The sequence below is a fragment of the Symphalangus syndactylus genome, chromosome 4 (genome assembly GCF_028878055.3).
Source record: "Symphalangus syndactylus isolate Jambi chromosome 4, NHGRI_mSymSyn1-v2.1_pri, whole genome shotgun sequence".
NCBI lineage: Eukaryota > Metazoa > Chordata > Mammalia > Primates > Hylobatidae > Symphalangus > Symphalangus syndactylus.
This window is the reverse complement of record NC_072426.2, coordinates 96594791-96615363: the sequence shown is the minus strand read 5'-3', so window position 1 is coordinate 96615363 and position 20573 is coordinate 96594791. Positions and strand designations below refer to the sequence as shown.

At 41.4% G+C, this 20573-nt stretch overlaps 1 protein-coding gene across 46 annotated transcripts in view; it reads right to left on the bottom strand.

The window, feature by feature from the left end:
* Positions 1–20573, bottom strand: part of KCNMA1 (potassium calcium-activated channel subfamily M alpha 1) — a 779318-nt gene that overhangs the window by 167238 nt on the left and 591507 nt on the right. For all 46 annotated transcript variants that reach the window (XM_063637484.1, XM_055275615.2, XM_055275604.2 and 43 more), the window contains one exon: positions 4705–4814. In XM_063637484.1, coding sequence (XP_063493554.1) covers positions 4705–4814 — 110 coding nt within the window. The remainder of the gene's footprint in view (positions 1–4704; positions 4815–20573) is intronic.

The following is a 20573-nucleotide window of genomic DNA, read 5'->3' as shown; positions in this document are numbered from 1 at the left end:
CTGAGCTGTAAAACCGGATACAATTAAGCTTTTATATTTTGCAAATGATGAATGACTGACTAATAGGTTCCCTGTGAGATTCAGAACCTAGAACACAGTGTTCTTGAGGCAGCCCAACTGCTGAACCTGTGGTTTCCTGCAGGTCCTCCTTGTCCAGCCCCTCCCCTCCCCTCTGCCCTCCCTGGGGGTAGGGGAGTGCACCCTCACTTTTGCAAGTGCTCACCAAAAACACTGTTATCAGTTTCCCCCCAGAAACCACAAGTCAAAATAAATCTGATGCATCTCCTTGTCTCATCTAAAGAGGAAAGCAATTTGCTGTAACTGGAAAATCTTGGAGACCTAGGTGTTGAGAGAGCTCCCTATGGTACTATGTGGTGCAGCCTCCAGATTCCCTAACACTTAGAATATCCTCTTCCTTCTTTATCCCCCATCTGAATCAAAACTCCCAACAAGACACAGCTCAAATGTTATCTCTTCCAGGAAGAACCCCCATGTCCCCCCAGCCTACAGGGAGATGTCCCTATAACTCTCAGTATCTCTATTCCAGCTGTGTGCATCTACCACAGCACTTATCCGTGGGTGTCTAGATCTCTCTGAGGATGGGTACTATTTTCCTTAGCCAGACAGTAAACTCTGGAGGCAGCCACCCTAGGGAAACTGAATATTTTACTTGGCATTTGTTGGCATTTGTAAGTATTGCTATTAATCTTTTCATGCACATGTATTTGATCAAATCTAGTAGCAGTTTCCTCTAGAAGTGGCACCAAGCTTGGCACAATGGTGCACATATCCCAATTCATTAAATATCTGGTTAATTGGTGATTAACTGATAAGAGAATTTCCTAAAGGTTAAAAGTAAATACAACTTGGATACACATATAGCTCGCAATGTGCTTCTTTCTTTCTAAGTGCTTCTATTATATTCAATGAGAAAGATAAATGGTAGAGGGAAAAGGAGAGGAGGGAGAGGGGAAAAGACCTTAACCCGTACCGACAGGTAAGTCATAGCACTCCTATTTCAGAGAAGGAAATTGGGGTAAACACCTGTGATGGTTAATATTGAGTGTCAACTTGATTGGACTGAAGGATACAAAGTATTATTCCCGGGTGTATCTGTGAGGGTGTTACCAAAGGAGATTAACATTTGAGTCTGTGGACTGGGAGAGGTAGATCCACCCTCACTCTGGATGGGCACCATCTAATCAGCGGCCAGCATGGCTAGGATAATGCAGGCAGAAGAATGTGGAAGGACTAGACTTGTGAAGTCTTCCAGCCTTCATCTTTCTCCTGCGCTGGATGCTTCCTGCCCTTGAACATCACACTCCAAGTTCTTCAGCTTTTGGACTCTTGGACTTACACCAGTGATTTGCCAGGGGCTCTTGGGCCTTTGGCCACAGACTGAAGGCTACACTGACAATCTCTTGGCTTGAAATTTTCATAGAGATAGCTTTCGGGGTGGCAGGACCTTCTGTCCCCACTGCCTCTTTTGTTCCCCTTCCTGTTCTCTTGGGAAACAACCTCAAATTTCACCCCTACATCCTGCTCCCATATATTTTCATAGAATGACTCTCCTAGCTTCTGAGAAAACTCCAAGCTCTCCCAATCCCACCCTGCAAGGGAGCATTTTGCCAGCCTAGAGAAAAAGCACATTTATTTCTTTCCATGCTTTAAGATGTTATTGGCTGCACATTGTTTTAGTGCAGCGCATAATTACAGAAACTGCTCTGAAAATCTGTATATTTTATCTGTGCTTTATGATACCCAGAATATTCCCCAATTCTTTCTCTTCTCCGTGAACCAGCTTAAAATATATTTTGGCATCCTTTATGTCATTTTGAAATTGAATAGCCAATTCTTACTGTAATGAAAATACTTACGTGCCAGCCCAGTGATATACAACACTACACTCTAATTACGGCTGTGCTTTAATTAACCTGAATTGAAGAGTGTTATCATTAAACTGCTGGTAACTTTGAGTTATGGCTTTTCTTTAATTTAAAGTAGAAAACACAGATAATTAAGCCTCCAGATAATCAAATGCTTGAGGAGAGCTTCAATGTTTTGGGATGTTCCTAAATCTCATTAAATGTCCTTCCTTTACTGATCATTTCTACCTCTGCTGTATCATTGTATTAAACGAATAATAGCACTAAGTTGTACACATTCTCACTCACATCAGAAGTGGAATATATATATATATTCCAGAAACTTTACTGAGCACATACTAAATTATCTGACAACAATTTGTCTCCTCCTTGGGACATGTTCTAAATACAAAAATCAATCAAAGGGAATATTCGCAGAGCCACTAGTGCCAGCTCTTGAGCTGGCTGAAGGCCAGTGAAGTTCCACACCACCCAGTGGGTCAGGGTTGGCAAACTCACACAACCACAGGGCCAGGCCTGGGATTTATGTGCAAATCTGGCCTGGTTTAAGATGTCAGGGAGGAGTGACTACATGACTATACTAACCCCTTTGCTACATCAAACTGGAGCCAGTTAGCATTCCGAGGAAATGCAGGTCTTGCATCGTCACATTAGATTTTCTAAAGAAGCCAGAAATCTAGTTTTTACGTGAAATACCACTATTTTGAAATAACAGCAACTAGTTGATATCTATGGGAGTCAAACGTACCTAGTGAGCATCCCAGTTAGAGCCTGTAGGGGGAGCAGTCCTGACCCTTCAAGTTACCCATAAGAGGAACCGACTCAGTTCCCAAGAGCAGAGTAAGAGAAGGGTGGAAAAGCAAGAAGGGCCTGAGGGTTGGGGAGGGAGCACTCTTGTTAGACACAAACACCAGTTAGGCCAGGGAAATCCTACAGCCAAGGAAGGGGGCTTGACGGAGCCCCTGCTGACGCCCTCACCAGCATAAGACTCCCGGCAGGCGCTGGCAGCTCTGCTATGTGCTCAGACCACCACCACATTAGACAGACAAGGCTTCAATTGCCTTTTTATAAAACTAGCTTCTGTTAAAAAGCCTGCTTTCCCCGGGGCTTTGTATCCTAGGCAGGCCAAGCTCCAAGGAGGGGGAGATCCCCTGGGACGGCCTCAGTGTTCCAGGACCCAATGCCTCTGAATGGTTAACTCCTCTCAGTGGCAGGAAGAGAAATAGCTCTCAAAGAAAGGCACACATGGGAGTCACAATAGGGCATCCATTTTCAGAAAATAACTTCTTCCGAATCAATTACCTATTCACTTTTCCAGTCCATTTAGCATTTAAACTTTCGCTTAGAGACAGGGTGAGAAATTTCAGTAAACAGCCAAACCATTTTGGATTGCTTAGGGCCTGGGCCCAGGGACTGACAGAGTGCACCTGCTGTGTTCAGTGACAGGAGGCTCCAGGTAAACACGAAGCCACCAAGTGCTCCGCCTCCCTCCCTTCTGCATACAGAAAGAAAACCGCGATACAGAGGAGGCCATGGGCACCCAGGACTGTCCTCTCCTTTGTGGTAAAGCCTGATCAGTTTTGTTTCAATGTCTTCAGACCTCTCTTTTGGTTTGTAAGTAGGCAGGAAGTGCAAGCAAATGGCTTTTCTTCCTCAGCCCAGTGAGCTCCCAGATCCCCCTGTTTCTTCCCAGTGAGAAGAATCCTTGTCAAATCCTTTGATAAGGTGTCAGGAGAATAGGCTTAATGTTTCACCAACCTCAGGGAGTTTGTGTTTTCAGAGGGCACAAAGACCCCGTTCATCTTAAACTCAACATCTGAGATTTTTTTTATTATTATTTTAGAGATAATAATCACTGTTATCCAGGCTGGAATGCAGTTGCGTAATCAACCTCCTGGGCAGCCTCAACCTCCTGGGCTCAAGCAATCCTTCTACCCCAGCCTTTAGAGTAGCTAGGACCATACGTGTGTGCCACCATACTCAGCTAATTTTCCTTATTTTTTTGTAGAGATAAAGTCTCACCGTGTTGCCCAGGCTAGTCTTGAATGCCTAGCCTCAAGTGATCCTCCCACCTCAGCTTCTAAAAGTGCTGGGATTGCAGACATGAGGACTCTAAGTGAGGAATCTGAGGCACTGTCATGCCTCATGGCAGACACCTGGAGCTCTTGAGGTCATCCCCCATAGGTGTCCATCTATTCTACCTGCATACCTGCAATGGCCATGGCGGGTGGCTTTGATCCATCCTGCTGAGCCAGTGCAAAGAGAAGCTAAGACTTGTTATTATTATAACATGGCAGTTGTCTATATGGGGGCTCAAGGCCTCCTTCTGTATATTTGGTTCCACATTTCCTCAGCAAAGGGTGAAAACACTTTGAATGGCTTTATTTCAGTAGCTTCTCTGTTGTCTCTATGATCAGACTTGATGGGAAGACAGATTAAAATTCCTTTCATTGAGGGGCTGGCAAGATTTGTTTTGCCTTATTAGAATCAGACAAGCAGGGGTTTATGCCACTCTTCATCAATGTGTCTACATCACAGAAGGCATGCAGGATAACTGTAGTTCGTAAGTTAGCATAAATGATGAATTCGAGTCCAAGACTCTCAGGCCTGTCAAGAAAAGTGGGGCCAGTGGAAATTCCCCAGGCAGAGACCATGTAATGACCCACCCTCCGGTTCATCACATGGGGCCGAGCACATGGAATGCCCTCGGCAATTGTCAAGTGCTCCAACTGTACCCAGCAGAGGTGGGAGGCTTCCTTGCAAGGGGCACATTCGATATCCCTGAGAGCCAAAGAGCATCCAGTTAAAGGTCACTTACTCACAAACAGTAGGGAAGGACAGACCCACGAAGGCACTGGAGAGATATTCTGTGTACATTTCATTTGAGACTCCTTCCAAGTAGTATTTCTGCCACGTGTCTTCCTCAATCTAAAGGAAAAGAACACATGTGGAGAGTTTAAAATATGACGGTGGGCTCTAAAAGGGAAACCTGAGTTACACTCTTAGGCAAACAAATGAATGCACTGGTTAGATAATGGTGACCTTTTCAGCAATCAGGAACACAGCCTCTGCACCCATATAAAGCCTTCAATGACCCTAAACTCATAAAGTGTGTGCCCTCTAAAACACCACTTCTTTTTTAACCTGTGTGATTTCTTTCCTTTTTCTTTTTTCTTTTTTTGAGACAGGGTCTTACTGTTGCCCGGGTTGGAGTGCAGTGGATCACAGCTCACTGAAGCCTTGGACTCCTGGACTGAAGCAATCCTCCTGCCTCAGCCTCTGGAGTAGCAGGGACTATAGGTGTACATCACCACGCCTGGAATTCTTTTTTTTAAGAGACAGGGTCTTGCTATGTTGTCCAGGCTTGTCTCAAACTCTCGGCCTCAAATGATCATCCTGCTGCTGCCTCTCAAAGTCCTGGGATTACAAGTGTGAGCCACCATGCCCAGTCTTTAATCTGTAATGACTTCTAATGGTGTGGAGACATGGGCACTCACCCACATTAGTGGGCAAGGAAATTGATACAATTGTTTTGAAGAGCAATTTTGCAATTATTTTCAAAATTTGTAAAAGTACATAGTCTTTTATACTACAATTCCATTTGAAGTATTCATAGCAAAGAAACAGGAAAACAGAGGTAAAAAAAATATACAAGAACATCCTTTCTGTTCATGAAAAATGGGAAATAACCGTAAATGGCACACATACAATGGAATACTAAGAAGCAATTAAAAATTATAATGAAAACGTATACCTGTTCATACAGAAATTCTGTAAAAAGGCACATTATAAAATAGTGTATATAATCTGATCCTATTTTTTTAGATGCCCTATAGTTATCTGAATGTTTGTAAAGCCACAAAAAAAAATCTAGGAAGCTTTATATCAAAACACTAACAGTTGTTACCTCTGAGTGGTAGAATGATACTTTTCTTCTCTATAGATTCCTGTATTGTCTGAAGGCTTTTATAATGAGCATGTATATATTATAATGAAACAGTATATTTCTACTTTGCACAAAATGACAGATTTTTCTGACCCCACAAGGAATATCACAAAAGGTAAAATGTTAGTTTCAGAGAGGTCTTGCTCCAAATTTCATTAAAATATGCATTTTTTTCTAAGTAGTCAAGTTTAGCTGGTTTTCCCAGCAACCCTCTTCACGCTAGGCATCTTTGGAAGGATTTCACAATGTAGTGAATCTTCTTTTTTGTTTTTTTGAGATAGTCTTGCTCCGTCACCCAGGCTGGAGTGCAGTGGTGGAATCTCAGCTCACTGCAATCTCCACCCCCTGGGTTCAAGAGATTCTATTGCCTCAGCCTCCTGAGTAGCTGGAATTGCAGGTGTGCACCACCATGCCTGGCTAATTCTTGTATTTTTGGTGGAGACAGGGTTTCACCATGTTGGCCAGACTGATCTCAAACTCCTGACCTCAAGTGATCTGCCTGCCTCGGCCTCCCAAAATGCTCCCAAAATACAGGCATGAGCCACCGCTGCCGGCTTACAATGGAGTCAGTCTTTAGAAACTGGTGAATTACAAGGAGAATGCTGAGCCACTTTGGGAGCTTAGGGATCTCACAGGCCTCCCTGAGGGAAGGAGGGCAAGCTGTGTGTCTTTGGCTGCAGCCTCTCAGGCTTCCCTTCCAATGGGGGCGTGGGTAAGAGGAAGATGAGAGGAAGCCACCCTGCCAACAGGAAGTGGCTCTTTAGAACGTCTTGTGCTGATCTTGTGGTAAAAGGCATCTTGCCTGCGGCCAATCAGTCAGTTAACTGGGAGAAATGCAACACATGGACCAGAAGGAGAGCTAGGAACAGTGGGCAAGGGCACACCTACCATCTACTTGGTGACGCTTCAGCATACAAAAGCCAGCAAAAATTTAGAAATAAACTGAAGGCTCCATGGCTCTGTGCTTTTTGTCTGCTTTTAGCTCAGTCTGGGTGATTAGATTATGTAGGTTAACCTTATTAGTTTGAGCAGCTTCCAGCCTACTCCCACAGGTTAGACATTAGCTAGGCAGTGCTGCTGGGTATGAGCTGTTTATCTACAAATTGGCCTTCTCCAGAGTGGGGTCTTTAAAAAAAAAAAAAAGTCACTCAACCAATTCTATTGCTAAATGGTATGATTTTAAAAATTAACTACAATGTGTTTAGCAAGGGATGAACTTTTTAATTTCTCCAAACCATAAGATCTCAATAATTTTTTTCGAATAAAAGATATGCTTGACTTATAAGCAAAGGTCATTAACTCTAACTAATTTGAAGAAAGCCTAATCTGCCTTAGTAAAAAAATGTTGGAATATAGAATATTTGGGAAACAGTATTAGCATAATTTGTTTTATTAATGAATAGGATACTATATGAGGTATCACTAATTACAAATCTCCATACTAGAGCCTTATGGGCAAATAGTATTCCTGAAGTAAAATAATTCGGCCTATTCCTTTCATATGTGTTCTTTTATAATGTGTTGTTTATGGTTTAATTTAAATACAACAACTGATTATCAAAAATAATGAAAATACAAACCTTTATTATTGATCATTGGTGGTACTCCTCAATTAATATGGTTTTAACAAGGTTCTTTTAGTTTTGGTCAGAATTTTCATGCCTTTATGTCCTAATGAAGCTATTCTTTATACCAAATTTTATTGTAGGTGAATCACTAAACTTTTTAAATGAGAAGGAACACATTCTTTGTAGGATAACAATATTATTCATGTTTGTTTTGAATTTAGCAAAAATTGTTTTATTGAGTCATTCATTCAGCAAATATTGATTGCATATATTTTTCATCTTAGGATCTGTTCTAGTTTCTGATTAAATCAAAACTAATATTTACTTCCCCATATTTTTCTCTTTGCTAGAGAAAGCACCAGATGTATCTGACTATGATATACCTCACCACATATATCTGACTTTTACTGATTTTTCCATATCTTTTTTCCTGCAAGTTTGCCTTTGTGGCTAATCGAAAATGCTTGAAGACTGAAAGTCATATAACTGGAAAAAAGTACAGAATGTTCTAGAAAACAAAATGCCTCTTCCACATCCTTGCGTAGACCTGCGGATAGTCTCTACACACTAGACGTAGTAGCATCGAATCAACTGAATAAATGCTGGGGCATTTAAATCCGTTGTCATCGCCATCTGTTTAAGATTTCCACATCTTTAACACTATTTCCATATGGATAGTCAATATGTTTTTGAGGTTTCTGGTAAAGGAATTTCACTTTAAAAAGAGTCTAAAATTGCTAATTGAATTACACTGTCATCTTCTCAAGCAATGTATGTAGTTGGTGGGAATGTAAAGTGGCACAGCCACTGTGGAAAACAGTATGGTGGTTCCTCAAAAAATTCAACATAGAATTATCATTGGATTCATAATTCCACTTCTAGGCATATATCCAAAGGAATTGGAAGAAGGATCTCAAAGAGATATTTGTACACTCATGCTCACAGCAGCATTAGTCATAATATCTAAGAGGTGGAAGCACCCCAAGCGTCCATGGACAGATGACTAGATAAACAAAGTGTGGTAATTTACAATGGAATATTATTCAGTCTTTAAAAAGAAGAAAACTCTGACACATGCTACAACATGGATGACCCTTGAAGGCATTACGCTAACTGAAATAACCCAATTACAAAAAGGGCAACCGTGTTATGATTCCACTTACATGAGGTACCTAGAGTCCTCAAATGCACAGAAACAGAAAGTAGAAAGGTGGCTGCCAGGGTTTGGAGGGAGAGGGAATGAGGAGTCATTGTTTAACTGAGACAGTGTCCATTTTGCAAGATAAAAAGAGTTCCAGAGGTGGATGGTAGTGATGGTCACACAGCCATGTGAATGTACCACTGAACTACATGCTTAAAAATGATTAAGATAGTAAATTTTATATGTGTATTTTATCACAATTAAAAAGATTTTAAAAACCCTTATGTATAACATAAGAGCAGGAGAATCAGTAATTATAATTAATACTGAGACCATTTAATCCTTAAGTCATACCAGAACAAGGACAGGAATAGGCCAATCACATCAGACAAGTCAGGAGTGAGAACCCAGAGTCATTACATCATAGTGCATCACAAACTCAGCAACAGAACTTGTTTTTATACCTACCCAAGGGCTGAAATTATCACCTTCTATCAAGGTTACTTTTCTAAGTCTCGAGTGTGATATCTCTGACTTACTTTGGAAAAGCAAAAACAAAAGTGTACATTTCTCATACAATTCATTCTTAGGACAGAAAAAAAATCAGTGTAAAATACATTGAATTTAAATCCTTGGCCACACCTGTCATCCCAGCACTTTGGAAGCTGAGGCAGGAAGTTTGAGGCTAGATGTTTGAGACCAGCCTGCGCAACACAGCAAGACCCCATCTCTACAAAAAATTAAAAAATTTGCCACATGTGGCAGCACACCCCTGTAGTGCCAGCTACTCAGGAGGCTGAGGCAGGAGGATAGCTTGAGCCCAGGAGCTCAAGGCTGCAGTGAGCTATGATTGCACCACTGCACTCCAGCATGGGCAACAGAGAGAGATCCTGTCTCTAAAATAAATAAATAAAACCTTGTGTTTAATACTAAGAAAATGAAAGTGAACAAAGAAATCTGGACTAGGTGAAGGGAGTTATTGTCATTATGAACTCCCCTTTTATAGATGATAAAACTGAGGCACAGAGAGGTTAAGAAACCTGCTGACAGTCACAGAGTGAATCCGTGGTACAAACAGGATTCAGAGTTCACACTCTTAACCACCCACCACAAAGATAGAGGTGTAGGGAGGTTGTGGTGTTAGGATTTCGGGGGATGGGGAGGATTTGCTGTGTACAAGTACCAAAGAGGGAAATCTCAAAACCGAAGCCCATCAAGGACTCAAAAGCCCAAACTCTGTAGCCTATGACTTTATGAGATGTCTAGCAAGGAGTAATAATCCATTTTGGCTCTAGCTGAAAGGGTGGTTCAAGCCTCCTCTCAGAGCATAAAAGTATGATTTCTATTATACAAAATGGAAACTTCCTAGCCTACAACTTCTTTCTTAAAATAGTACATGCTGTTCCCCACATTTGTGCTGTCAATGTATTTTTAACTGTAATGTGAAGACACACTTCTCAGCAGAAAAAATGAAGGAATGGGACCAAAATGACTTAGGGAAAGGTGCCAGAATTAATTTGCCAGCCATTCAGCAATCAGTCAAAGGCAGAGCATTTCCTGAGGCAGCAATTTATCCTTTGGCTGTCACATCAAACCCCAGCTGTTTTAGAAGAACGCCTAGCAAAGATGAGCAGGTGATGCTCTGTGGGTCCTTATTCATCAAATACACATGGGATCATCAGTGAGAACAGAGGATTGAGCCAATGAACTAGCTTGCCTACACCTCTCATTCACTGTCTTATTTATCTACTCTTCATTATCTAATTTTTCAACCAGTCTAGTTGAACCTCCCAAGCAAATGGTTTCACACCAATCCATGGGCAGACAGCTCCCCCATCAAATGTACCTTCCAACTGGAAACCTCAGCCTTGGCTCCACAGGAAGTCACACCTTCCTGATCCCAGGTTCCATGTGTGTCACTAATGGTGGGTTGGTAATGATGCCTTTTATTTTTTATGCTTCCTCTGATTACAGTGAAACTGTGTTTCTCTAATGCTAACAGCCCGGTGAATGTGAAAAATTCAACTCTCCTGGCTGGGAGTATGTTATAGCCATCATGATTTCTGTTCCCAGTAAAAAGTCTGAGTAACTGTGTTGATTACAGCCAGATAATCTTGCAAAAGTCCACCTCTACCTGTGAAGTCATGTAAATAATTCCAAAGATTGTCATATACTAGTCCTTATTTAATTGAAAACAGGCATATTCTTTTAACCTAAATATACATTATATTATGCACATCAAAAATAAAGAACTAAAAGGAAATTATAAAAACCAATGACCATTATGTTAATAGCTGCAATAAGAAGAGATGAGTCGTAACATATACACACTAACACTGCCCAAAACGGGTAGTAGAAGGTTAGTGTATTCACAAGAACTTACTACATTTACTATTTTTAAAAAGTCTATCTGAATTTTCAGTGAATATTCTTCCTGTAAAGGATCCACAGTTTTAAATCTTAGAAGTGCTTAATAAGAATTAGCCACATTTGAATGAATATTTATATATATATATATAAATTATGCAACACATTGTCACTGTCCTTTATAATAAGATTGTCTGAAACAGAATGCAGTCATATGAACTCACTGGCATATCTTAGATGCCATTAAAACGTATTTATCATGACCCCACACTCCCCAAGAAAACCCCACAAAATGTGTCAAGTCCTTGCCTAAAATACTAAACATGAAATCAAAATCGATGGGCTCTAAGTTGATGAATGTTTGGGCTGGTTACTAAAATGGATGGGGGGTCATTTGTATCCATTCCTCAACAGTATGCTCTGTCAAGGGGAAAAGTTTAATTGAATCTTGCATTTTCTCATTTCTTGCTGAAAAGTACGATGTTAAGGCCAGCAAGGTATTAAGAAGACTTCATCATGGGACTTGTCAGATTCTCTCCTCCTCTATTTCCCTCTATGTTCCAATGTCAACAAACTTGCCCCAGTTTTTATCAAAGGGCATGTGGTTATCTCCTTCTCCACCCCTTCTTAGCCTCTTCGTTCTTCAGTATAATTGCAAATCCTAAAAGCAATTCATAGAATAAACAAAATGAAATGTTTGAGTCTTGTTAGCTGAGGTCCAAATGGTGCCAGCACAGAGAATGCCTTGCCGCACAGCTTTCTGGGGTGGAGCGAACTAGTGATCAAGTTGAAGCCAAAGGAAGAAAGCAGAAGAGGATAGTGATTTGCACCTTTTCAGAATGTATTTCTTCTCTGTGCCAAACTGCATCTCAACGCTGAACTTCTTGGATGTGGACTCAGTTCAGCTGCTTTTCTGAAAGTTGCTTGGATTTCAGGGACTCCATAACAATTTGGCATTCCACAATTATGGCCTATTTCAGAGAGCATTTTCCAGAATGTGTGACTAGGACAAAAAGATCTCAGATTTTTCCAAAGGCTTCAGGACAATGTCAATTAAAACAATTTTGGGGGGATTTGATGGAATGCCAGAAAACTGGTTGCTTCAGCCATGAACAAATAAATAAACAACTCCAAATATTAATTTCGGAGCAGACTTGAGCCAAATCTCTTACTCCCAGCCACGTGGGCTGCAGACTATGAAGTAAGATTTCTTCCATCAGGCATTATGAAAAAGAATCAGCCCACGTGAGGTGTTCAGAGGGAGATTAAAAGACTATACCACAAGCAAAAGCACCAGAATACATGGTATTTTCCCTCACTCCATTATCCCAACCAGGATTATTTCTGGAAAGACAGAGTGCCAGAAGAACTGAAGGTAAAGGAAGGGTTAACAGCAAGAGTGATACGAGAACTTTTTAAAATAATAATTATTGAGAAATTATTTTTTAAAGTGTTACATATGTGGCAGGAAACTGGGTCCTTATTTCTTTTTAACACGTAGAAGGTTTTGCCACCCTCTCCTTAATTTTCTCTCCAATATAGAAAAGGTGTTTACACTTAAGAGACCTTTTTAAAGATTGGCCTATTCACTCTCTGTCCAGATAGGAATTTGGTTTTGCAACCTTGCTAATAGTAAAGAACATATTTACATGTCCTTCAGATAATAAGGTTTCTTAAAAATACCACTGAAAATAATTCTTATTTGGGTAAATTGAGCAGGAAGTAAATGTGTTCAGACAGATGTCTGCCAAACCAACCTAAGGATAGTTCAGCTTCGTACGCAAGGTTTTCAGGGCAGCCCTTCTTACCCCATCTGAGGTGAGGGACCAGGGTTTAGCTTTTATTTCTAATATCCATTCTTTTGCAAAATCTAATAAAAATGAATTACAGGCCAGGCACTGGCTCACGCCTATAATCCCAGCACTTTGGGAGGCCAAGGCAGGAGGATCGTTTGAGCCCAGGAGTTCTAGACCTGTCTGGACAACATGATGAGACCATAAATAAATAAATAAATAAATAAAAATGAATTACAAAAAAATAAAATGAAAAGACAATATGCAAGGTACAAATCCAAAATTTTTTTCATAGATTCACAATCCATATAAAATTAATCCATCCAATTGCTTTGAAAGTTCCTAAGCACTTACTCTCACCTTCTGTATTTAACTCATCACAGATGAGTATCAAATAGCTCCCAGTCCCCATCTATGGACCATGGACCACACTTGGAATTGTGCTGGTCCACAACATGGCACCACTCTGTCTTAAAAATCTGACTTCCCATAATTTCCCCTGCTTCAGAAAGGCAGAATTATTCTCAACTAATATTTCACAGAATGAACTTGACAAAACTTAATAGCAGGTGTTATCTGAAACAAAGGAGAATGGGGAGGGGATTCTGTGGTGGCCTCTACTAGAATGTGGGAAATGTCGAAGGCACAGATTTTTACCTGAATCTCCACTGCCTGGAACCGTGTGTGGTACATAGTCATAGCTCAATAATAGTTTCTGAATGAATGAAATAAACTTGGGAAGCACAGAATTTAACAAAGCCAACTTGTTTTATTTAATTTTGTTATTTTACTTCTAGCGCAATGCTCCTTAGAGTATTTAACATGTTAAGAGGAATTGTAAATCTCCAAGAAGAGAACATGATTTGTTTGTTTGTTTGTTTGTTTTGAGATGGAGTCTCGCTCTGTCATCCAGGCTGGAGTGCAGTGGTGCAATCTTGGCTCACTGCAAGCTCCCCCTCACGGGTTCACGCCATTCTCCCACCTCAGCCTCCTGACTAGCTGGGACTACAAGTGCCTGCAACCACGCCTGGTTAATTTTGTTTTTGTATTTTTAGTAGAGACGGGGTTTCACTGTGTTAGCCAGGATGGTCTCGATCTCCTGACCTGGAGATCCACCCGCCTCGGCCTCCCAAAATGCTGAGATTACAGGCGTGAGCCACCACACCCGGCCAGAACATGATATTTAGTCACCGAATCCTTTATTTCAAGGAGCAGCTCAAGAAGATGGGAAATGCTAATCTAAAAACTTCCTCTCCTGACTTCCCACCCTGAAATCTCTGTTTCCCTTGACCCTTCTATCACAAATATGTCTCTCTATGACCTTTTTCAGTTGTCAAAATCCAATGCTTCCTGTAACTTTCAAGTCATAAACTACCTCCTCTCTGAGGCCTTTCCTCATTTCACCAATGTGCTGTGCTGTCCCTGCCTTAATGAGAATAGTAACTACACACATCTCTCAGGAGGCCATGTGGGCTGAAGGAGATGATCAGTACAGAATGTTTAGAACAGTACCTGGCACTTAGTAAGTGCTCCCTGTGTGGTGATTAGCATTAAGTACCATCACAGCATTTGACTTCTCTGACATCTGAAGAGAACTACAATGAGGTGGAATTCCATTTCCGTATCGATTGTAAGCTCCTTAAAGGAAGGGCTGTCTTACTCGGCTCTGTATCTTCTAGAATGAGCAGCACAGTACTTTGCAAATAAGAGGTGCTGAGTTAATATCTGCTGAGTTGAATTAAGCAAGATAAAACTGGAGAGAGAGACCTAAAGAAACAAGAACAATTTTTCCAGGCACCTAATTATAAGTAAGCATGAATAACTTCATAGCGTTTAGTGTTGGGGCATGAAATAAACCAATTCTGCTTCTGAGCGTGGAAAAAAATTCTGCACTGTTAGGATCACCAGGGAGTATGTATAACTGGGTCATTTTTACACTTCCTAAAAAACTTCTTACTATGAGCAATATTTTCTGGGAAATTTTTCATTACAGAACATCTTGGACTTCTTAGCAAGTGGCTTATAGTTTTCTAAATTCTAAATCCAATAACTTGGAGGCTTGAATTTGAAAGACAAAACTCTCAAGAACTGGTATATTGCCACCAATCTAACTGGAGTTATTCCTACTAGCTAGAAGTCCTGCCTGCATTCCTCTGGGAGAGGAAGCCCTGTCCCTCTCCATCTCATGCCTATTCTATCTTCCCCATGTGACTCAGCCCTCCTTGTCTTCTCCTTGTCTTCATTTTTTGCATTCCAAAGTAAAGTCAAACAACAATTCAACAGGAAGTAGACTGAGCCCCAGGGAAGGTGATATTCGGCAAGTTCATTATTCCTAAATTCTAAAATTGAGGCCAAAACAACTTGATCTTTTCTAAAAAAAAAAAAACAAACAAAAAAAAAAAAACAAAACTGGGAAAAGAGGAAGGGAGTTAGAAAGAACATTTGAATCCACATAGAAATGGGGAGCTTGCTTTTGGTAACACAAAAAACTAGAGAGTTGCCTGTGCCTTTGAAGGATCTTTAGTATTTTAGACAGTTCGGTGAGAATCCCACCAGCCACTGCTGCTAACAAATGACAAGGTCTCACCAGTGGATTTGTCTGAGGGCTTACTTAATGAAAGTCCTTTGAAACATGGAGTCCAGCGTTTTCTATACTTTGATATGCATGTATATCACCCAAGGGTCCTGGCAGAATCCAGTTTCTCATGCCTTAGTCCTGGGGTGGGGTCAAGTCTATGAGTCTGCATTTCTAACAAGCTCGCAGATGATACTGATGCTTCCCCTATAGGGCCCACATTTTGAGTAGCAAGGAGCTGCTCCCAAAGATGGTGAAGAATAAGGGGCAAGTATTCTCCATGATGCCTTGAGGACCAGAGATTCAGAAGAATCGATTACAGCCTAAAGGATTTGAACCAGAGATGAAAAAGAATGCTTTCCATGAAGTATTGCTAGATATTGGAGCCAGTTACAGAGAAAGCTTTTAGACAATTAAGCACAAGATGGGTATCCAAGTGTTTGGGCTGTTGTGATAATTAGCCTAAACAATATTTCAGGGGTCCAGATTTATCTGCTTAGTCTCTCTCCATTGATTCAGTGACCCTAGTAATAGCTGAATCTCCATTAGAATGTGGGTTGTGTAGCTACAGAAGCAATGACATGACTATATTGAATTCAATTAAAAATAAAGTTTCAGAAAATGGCCCTGATTTGCATCCCTAATTTCTATTCAACTTTCCCGTTTTAGGACACAGTATTGAGTGTGAGGACGAAAACGCTCGCCAACCCAGTCCCGTTTTAGTGACAGCAGATTCTGGGTACTTATGTCTCCTATCGCCATACAATATGGCCTAATAAAGTCGCGCCAAAGAGACTAGATTTCATTTCAGAGCAAAGGGTTCGGTCATAAACTTTTGCTTTCTGGCTGAACAGAGCCATTCCAGCCGCGAGCATAAATTCTTCTAGTTTTAGGTATCAGAGTGATTGAGAAGCCAAATGAGTTATTTGTGAGCCAGGTAGCAAAGGCAGAAGCACCAGCTTTATTGTGTGTTCATTGTTATCTGGACAATCTCTTGCCAGTTAGAGAATATTTTCACAGGAAGTTAGAAGCGATTTCAGAAATTCCCCTCTGCAGTTTCTTAGAGTGGATTTTAGGCCTCATCAAAAAGACATTTGGTTCAGAGATTGAAAGTGGGCAGCCTATAAATTGCTGAGGTATTTAGCTGGGCTTAGCAGTTTTCCTTTGAGGAGGAAACCACGATCCTGAGTGCACACTGAGTACAGTAGGGAAGTGCCTAAGTTCACGCAGCCTCTGGCTTCAAAAAAATCCCAGCCTCATCATGTGCTCCTGAGCCAAGGAGCATAAGCTCTCCAAGCCTTAATTCCCTTCACCTGCAAAACGAGAGCAACACTAGTATCTACCTCCTAGGAAGGCAGCTGAAATGAGGTGGTGCACGTAAAGTGCTTAGCAGAGTGCCTGGCAAATAGCTGACATTTGTGGAGTACTTTCTATGCAACAGACGAGCATGTGTTCTAACCATACTAAAAGATGGCATTTATTGAGTATGTACCTTGTAGACAGTCTATACATGTCAGCTGTCATTTTAAGTAATAAGTGATAGTGATAGTGATGATGCTGATGATGGTGATGATAGACAAGATAGCTCTACTGCTCAGACAAAGGAACTACGCCAATTAGATGTGGGGTCTGTGATTCATGGCTTCCTATTGCTTAGCTGCTGCTAGAAAAGGCTGGAACATCAGTGATCATACAGTGGTTCTCTGAATTGAAGAGAAACATTAAGCAGCCTGAGTTTGTCCCCAAAAGACAGCAATATTCTCTGGAGGTCCTCTCTGCCACCCATGGACTTTCCTAATGGCCAGTAAGTTAACTCTGGGTAGATATGATGAGAAGGGAGAAGCTGATATTTTGAGGAGACATGATGGTCTCCCAAAATAGAAAATGGATCATGTGTGGGTAGCACCATTAACATGATGCAGGATCACCCAGCCTGGCTTTCTGAAAGGAGCCCTGGGCAAACAGGACCCTGATGACCAGAATGACACTTGCCCACATCTCTCAGTTAGTACTCCCTGCACACTATTTATATCTGTCGTTCTCCTTCCTATCAAATGGCTTTGCTACTCACTTCCAGCCTTGCCTCCACGACTAATTTTGAATGGATACCTGGCATATCCCTGGTCCACAGGATGAGTGTGCAAAAAAAAAAAAAAGGGGGTACTTATTCAAAATATTCTTTTTAAAAATACTTGTCCAGCTTGTATTTGGAGGACAGGCAGAGCAGTAGGTGGGGTGATAGAGAGAGGAATGATCCCTGGTCAGAGTCCTCAGCTACTGACCCTAATGATTCAATCTTGAGTGCAAATTTGCATACTCAGCAAAAGAAAAGTTTTGCAGTCAAGCAGACCCATGCTTTTTAGAAAGCAAGTTATAAAATATTTCTCATTACTTGTACATGCCATTTGGGAGGAGGGGACTCATCCCTCCTAGCCCAAAAACCTTATCAAAGTATTCCCCCAAATAATTTATTAAAGTATTCAAAGTATCTCAAACTTTCTGCCTCCTGAGAAGAGTTCTGGGAAGCATGCTTTTCTTTCTTGTTGCATTTCTAGACTGTTTTACCACTCGTTGTAGTTCAGCATCCCCAGAAAACTGCTAGGCAGGCCATCACCCTGCAGTTGGTATAAGATGGAAAGAGGGAGAGGACTTGCTATGATCCTGTTTGGGCAAAGAGACCCCTCCCTGTCCCCATGCTCACTTGTCCCATGAGCAAGTTCAAGTCAATAATACATGTCTATCCACTGAGGTAACTCATTCCAGCACACAGCTGTTCTCCTTCCAGTCAACGCCAGTGCAGAGCTCTCCCTGGGCAAAGCTGCACTTGCTGGATGGGTTTTCATTAACATATGGGAAAGAATAGTCAGCAAGTCTTCACTGTTGCAGAGGACTGGGAAAAACCAGACAGATACACCTAGTTCTCACCTATCCATGCAGACAAAATCATCTAGCCTTATGGAGTGGAGGGTGGATTGCCAGAGAGGCTGAAGGGGTTGGGAAAACCAATGTCGTTTAGGTTGATGAACAATGCTGCTGCCCTAAAAAATGTGTTCAGTCAGAAAATTCTGCTGACTCCGTATCTCACCACAAAGAGCTCCAGGGACCTTCCCTGACATCAGTCATTTACAAAAGTGTTGGCAACACAAAATTGTAAGCACTGTAGGTAGGGATGCCTTTATGCCACCTTAGAGGGTGGTTTTATATCAGGATTATTCCTCTATCTTCTCCCAACAGTGATCCAATTCTGACCCAGTCTCAAATCTCATCACAAATAGAAAGCCAAACAGTACCTACCTCCAACTCTTAAGAAAGTTGAAGGAGAGAATTTATAGACTGAGGGGTAGGTGCTTTCATATACGGATAATCTTTCAAAAATACCATAAGCTCTTCCATTTTTTTACAGCAGGTAAATAGGGAGCTAAGAGAGGTTGAGTAACTTCCCCAGGTCTTACAGCAAATCATGTCCTAATCAGAGCCTTATAATCCTCGCCCTGTCCCATCCTGCTGCCCACTGCACAGCCGCACAACCCCCCTCACACTTCACAAGCCAGGGATAACAGGAAGGGTGAGGGCTGTGGTAGCAATTTTGGATAATATAGTGGTCCATCGGTACTTATGGCAGGGAAATACTATCTGAGATCTTCAGATGATCAAAATTTAATCCTAGTTAGACTGGAATACCCAATCCCATTCTGAAGGGACATCAAATATTCCTCTTTCAGTTGTTCTTGCCTCTCTAGTCTATTTAAGGAGAAGGAGAAAAAATACTCAACCACAGATAGAAATGTCCTTCTCATTGCCAAATTTTAGCCAAAACAAGAAATCAACAGAAGCTTCTTAAGAAACTATACCTATTTCTCCCAGTCTAGAAAAAGGAGAAAGGATAGAATCCATCACCCTAAAAAGCAATGCCATAGGTATGGGGGCTAGGAATAAACAGACTTCCACAGCCAGACTGACAACAAAGAGCTTCTGCACACCAGCATCAGTGGGCACAGAGATATATGTTACTTCTCAGTGGGCAGAGATACCCTATCTACTTACAGGGTATGGAAAAAAGAGAGGAAGTGATGACTCTCACTCATAAATATTAATTAGTTACATCCACTTCCCATCCTCCAGTGTATACAGAGCACAGACATCAAGACAGGACCCCTGTATTTCTCCGAACATGAAACCCTAATCACTGGGACTGCATCACTCTTGTTACCATGAAATACATATGGCAGTTAATGATAAAAACCACAAAAATTATGCTCAGGTCTAAAGTTTTATTGCATGCTATTCTTCAAGATGGCAGATGGCTGCCTAAATTGATCTCAGTGTCATGTTACAGGTGCCCCTAAGTTTCTCTAAATCAGCCAAATGAGTTTGAAGTTGAAACGGCCACCTCACATTGTTCTACCAGGAGACGCACAGGATGCCACTGTAATGCAGTTTGCTGAATTATAGTATTCATAGTCTCTGATTAAAAAAAAAAAATAGGTGAATTACCTGAAACTTGCCCCACAGAGAATGATTACTGAATATGCTAAAAAGCCATGATGCTGATGACCCTGACTTAAAGGCAATATTCTCCCCATTCTGGCTGTGCAGGGCAAACATAGAATATGGCAGCTAAAGAGATATCTGAGTTTCTGGTTCTGGGTAAGATGGAGTAATCACAGTTCATCCTGTCTTTCCCACTGAATGATGTTCTAAGACCTGGACAGAATGCATGGAGCAGCTATTTGAAGACATTGAGAATAAACGATGGCAGGTAGATTGAGGAAGAAGACCCGAATTAGAAATACCACCAAATCAGCAGTGAATTTACCATTGTTCCCTTCTGGTATCCTCCAGCCTGACCTCAAGGCGGCCAGAACCTGGGAGGGATCACCAAGATGTGGACAAAAAACCTCCAGGAGAAGCCTCATAGTGGAACTAACTAATGAGAGGTAACTCTTAGAAAAAATGGAGGAAATCACTGTTTTTCCCTCCCTCCTTCCCTCCCTCCCTCCCTTCCTCCCTCCCTTCCTCCCTCTCTTCCTTCCTTTCTTTCTTCTTTCCTTCCTTCCTTTCTTTTCCTCTCCTCCTGTGCCCCAACACCAAGCCATCTAGTAGTGGCAGTAGCAGTGGTGATAATGCAAGCCAGAAAAAGATTAAAGGAGATAGGAGAATTTTCCTCTCTGGCCAAAAAACCTATGGTCCTGAGAGAATGAAAACAAAACCCTATTGCTTTTTGTCTCTCTCTGCCCTTCTACCAGTTGGCCCCAGATGTGAACACAATCACAGAAAGTATACAGAAAGCCGGATAA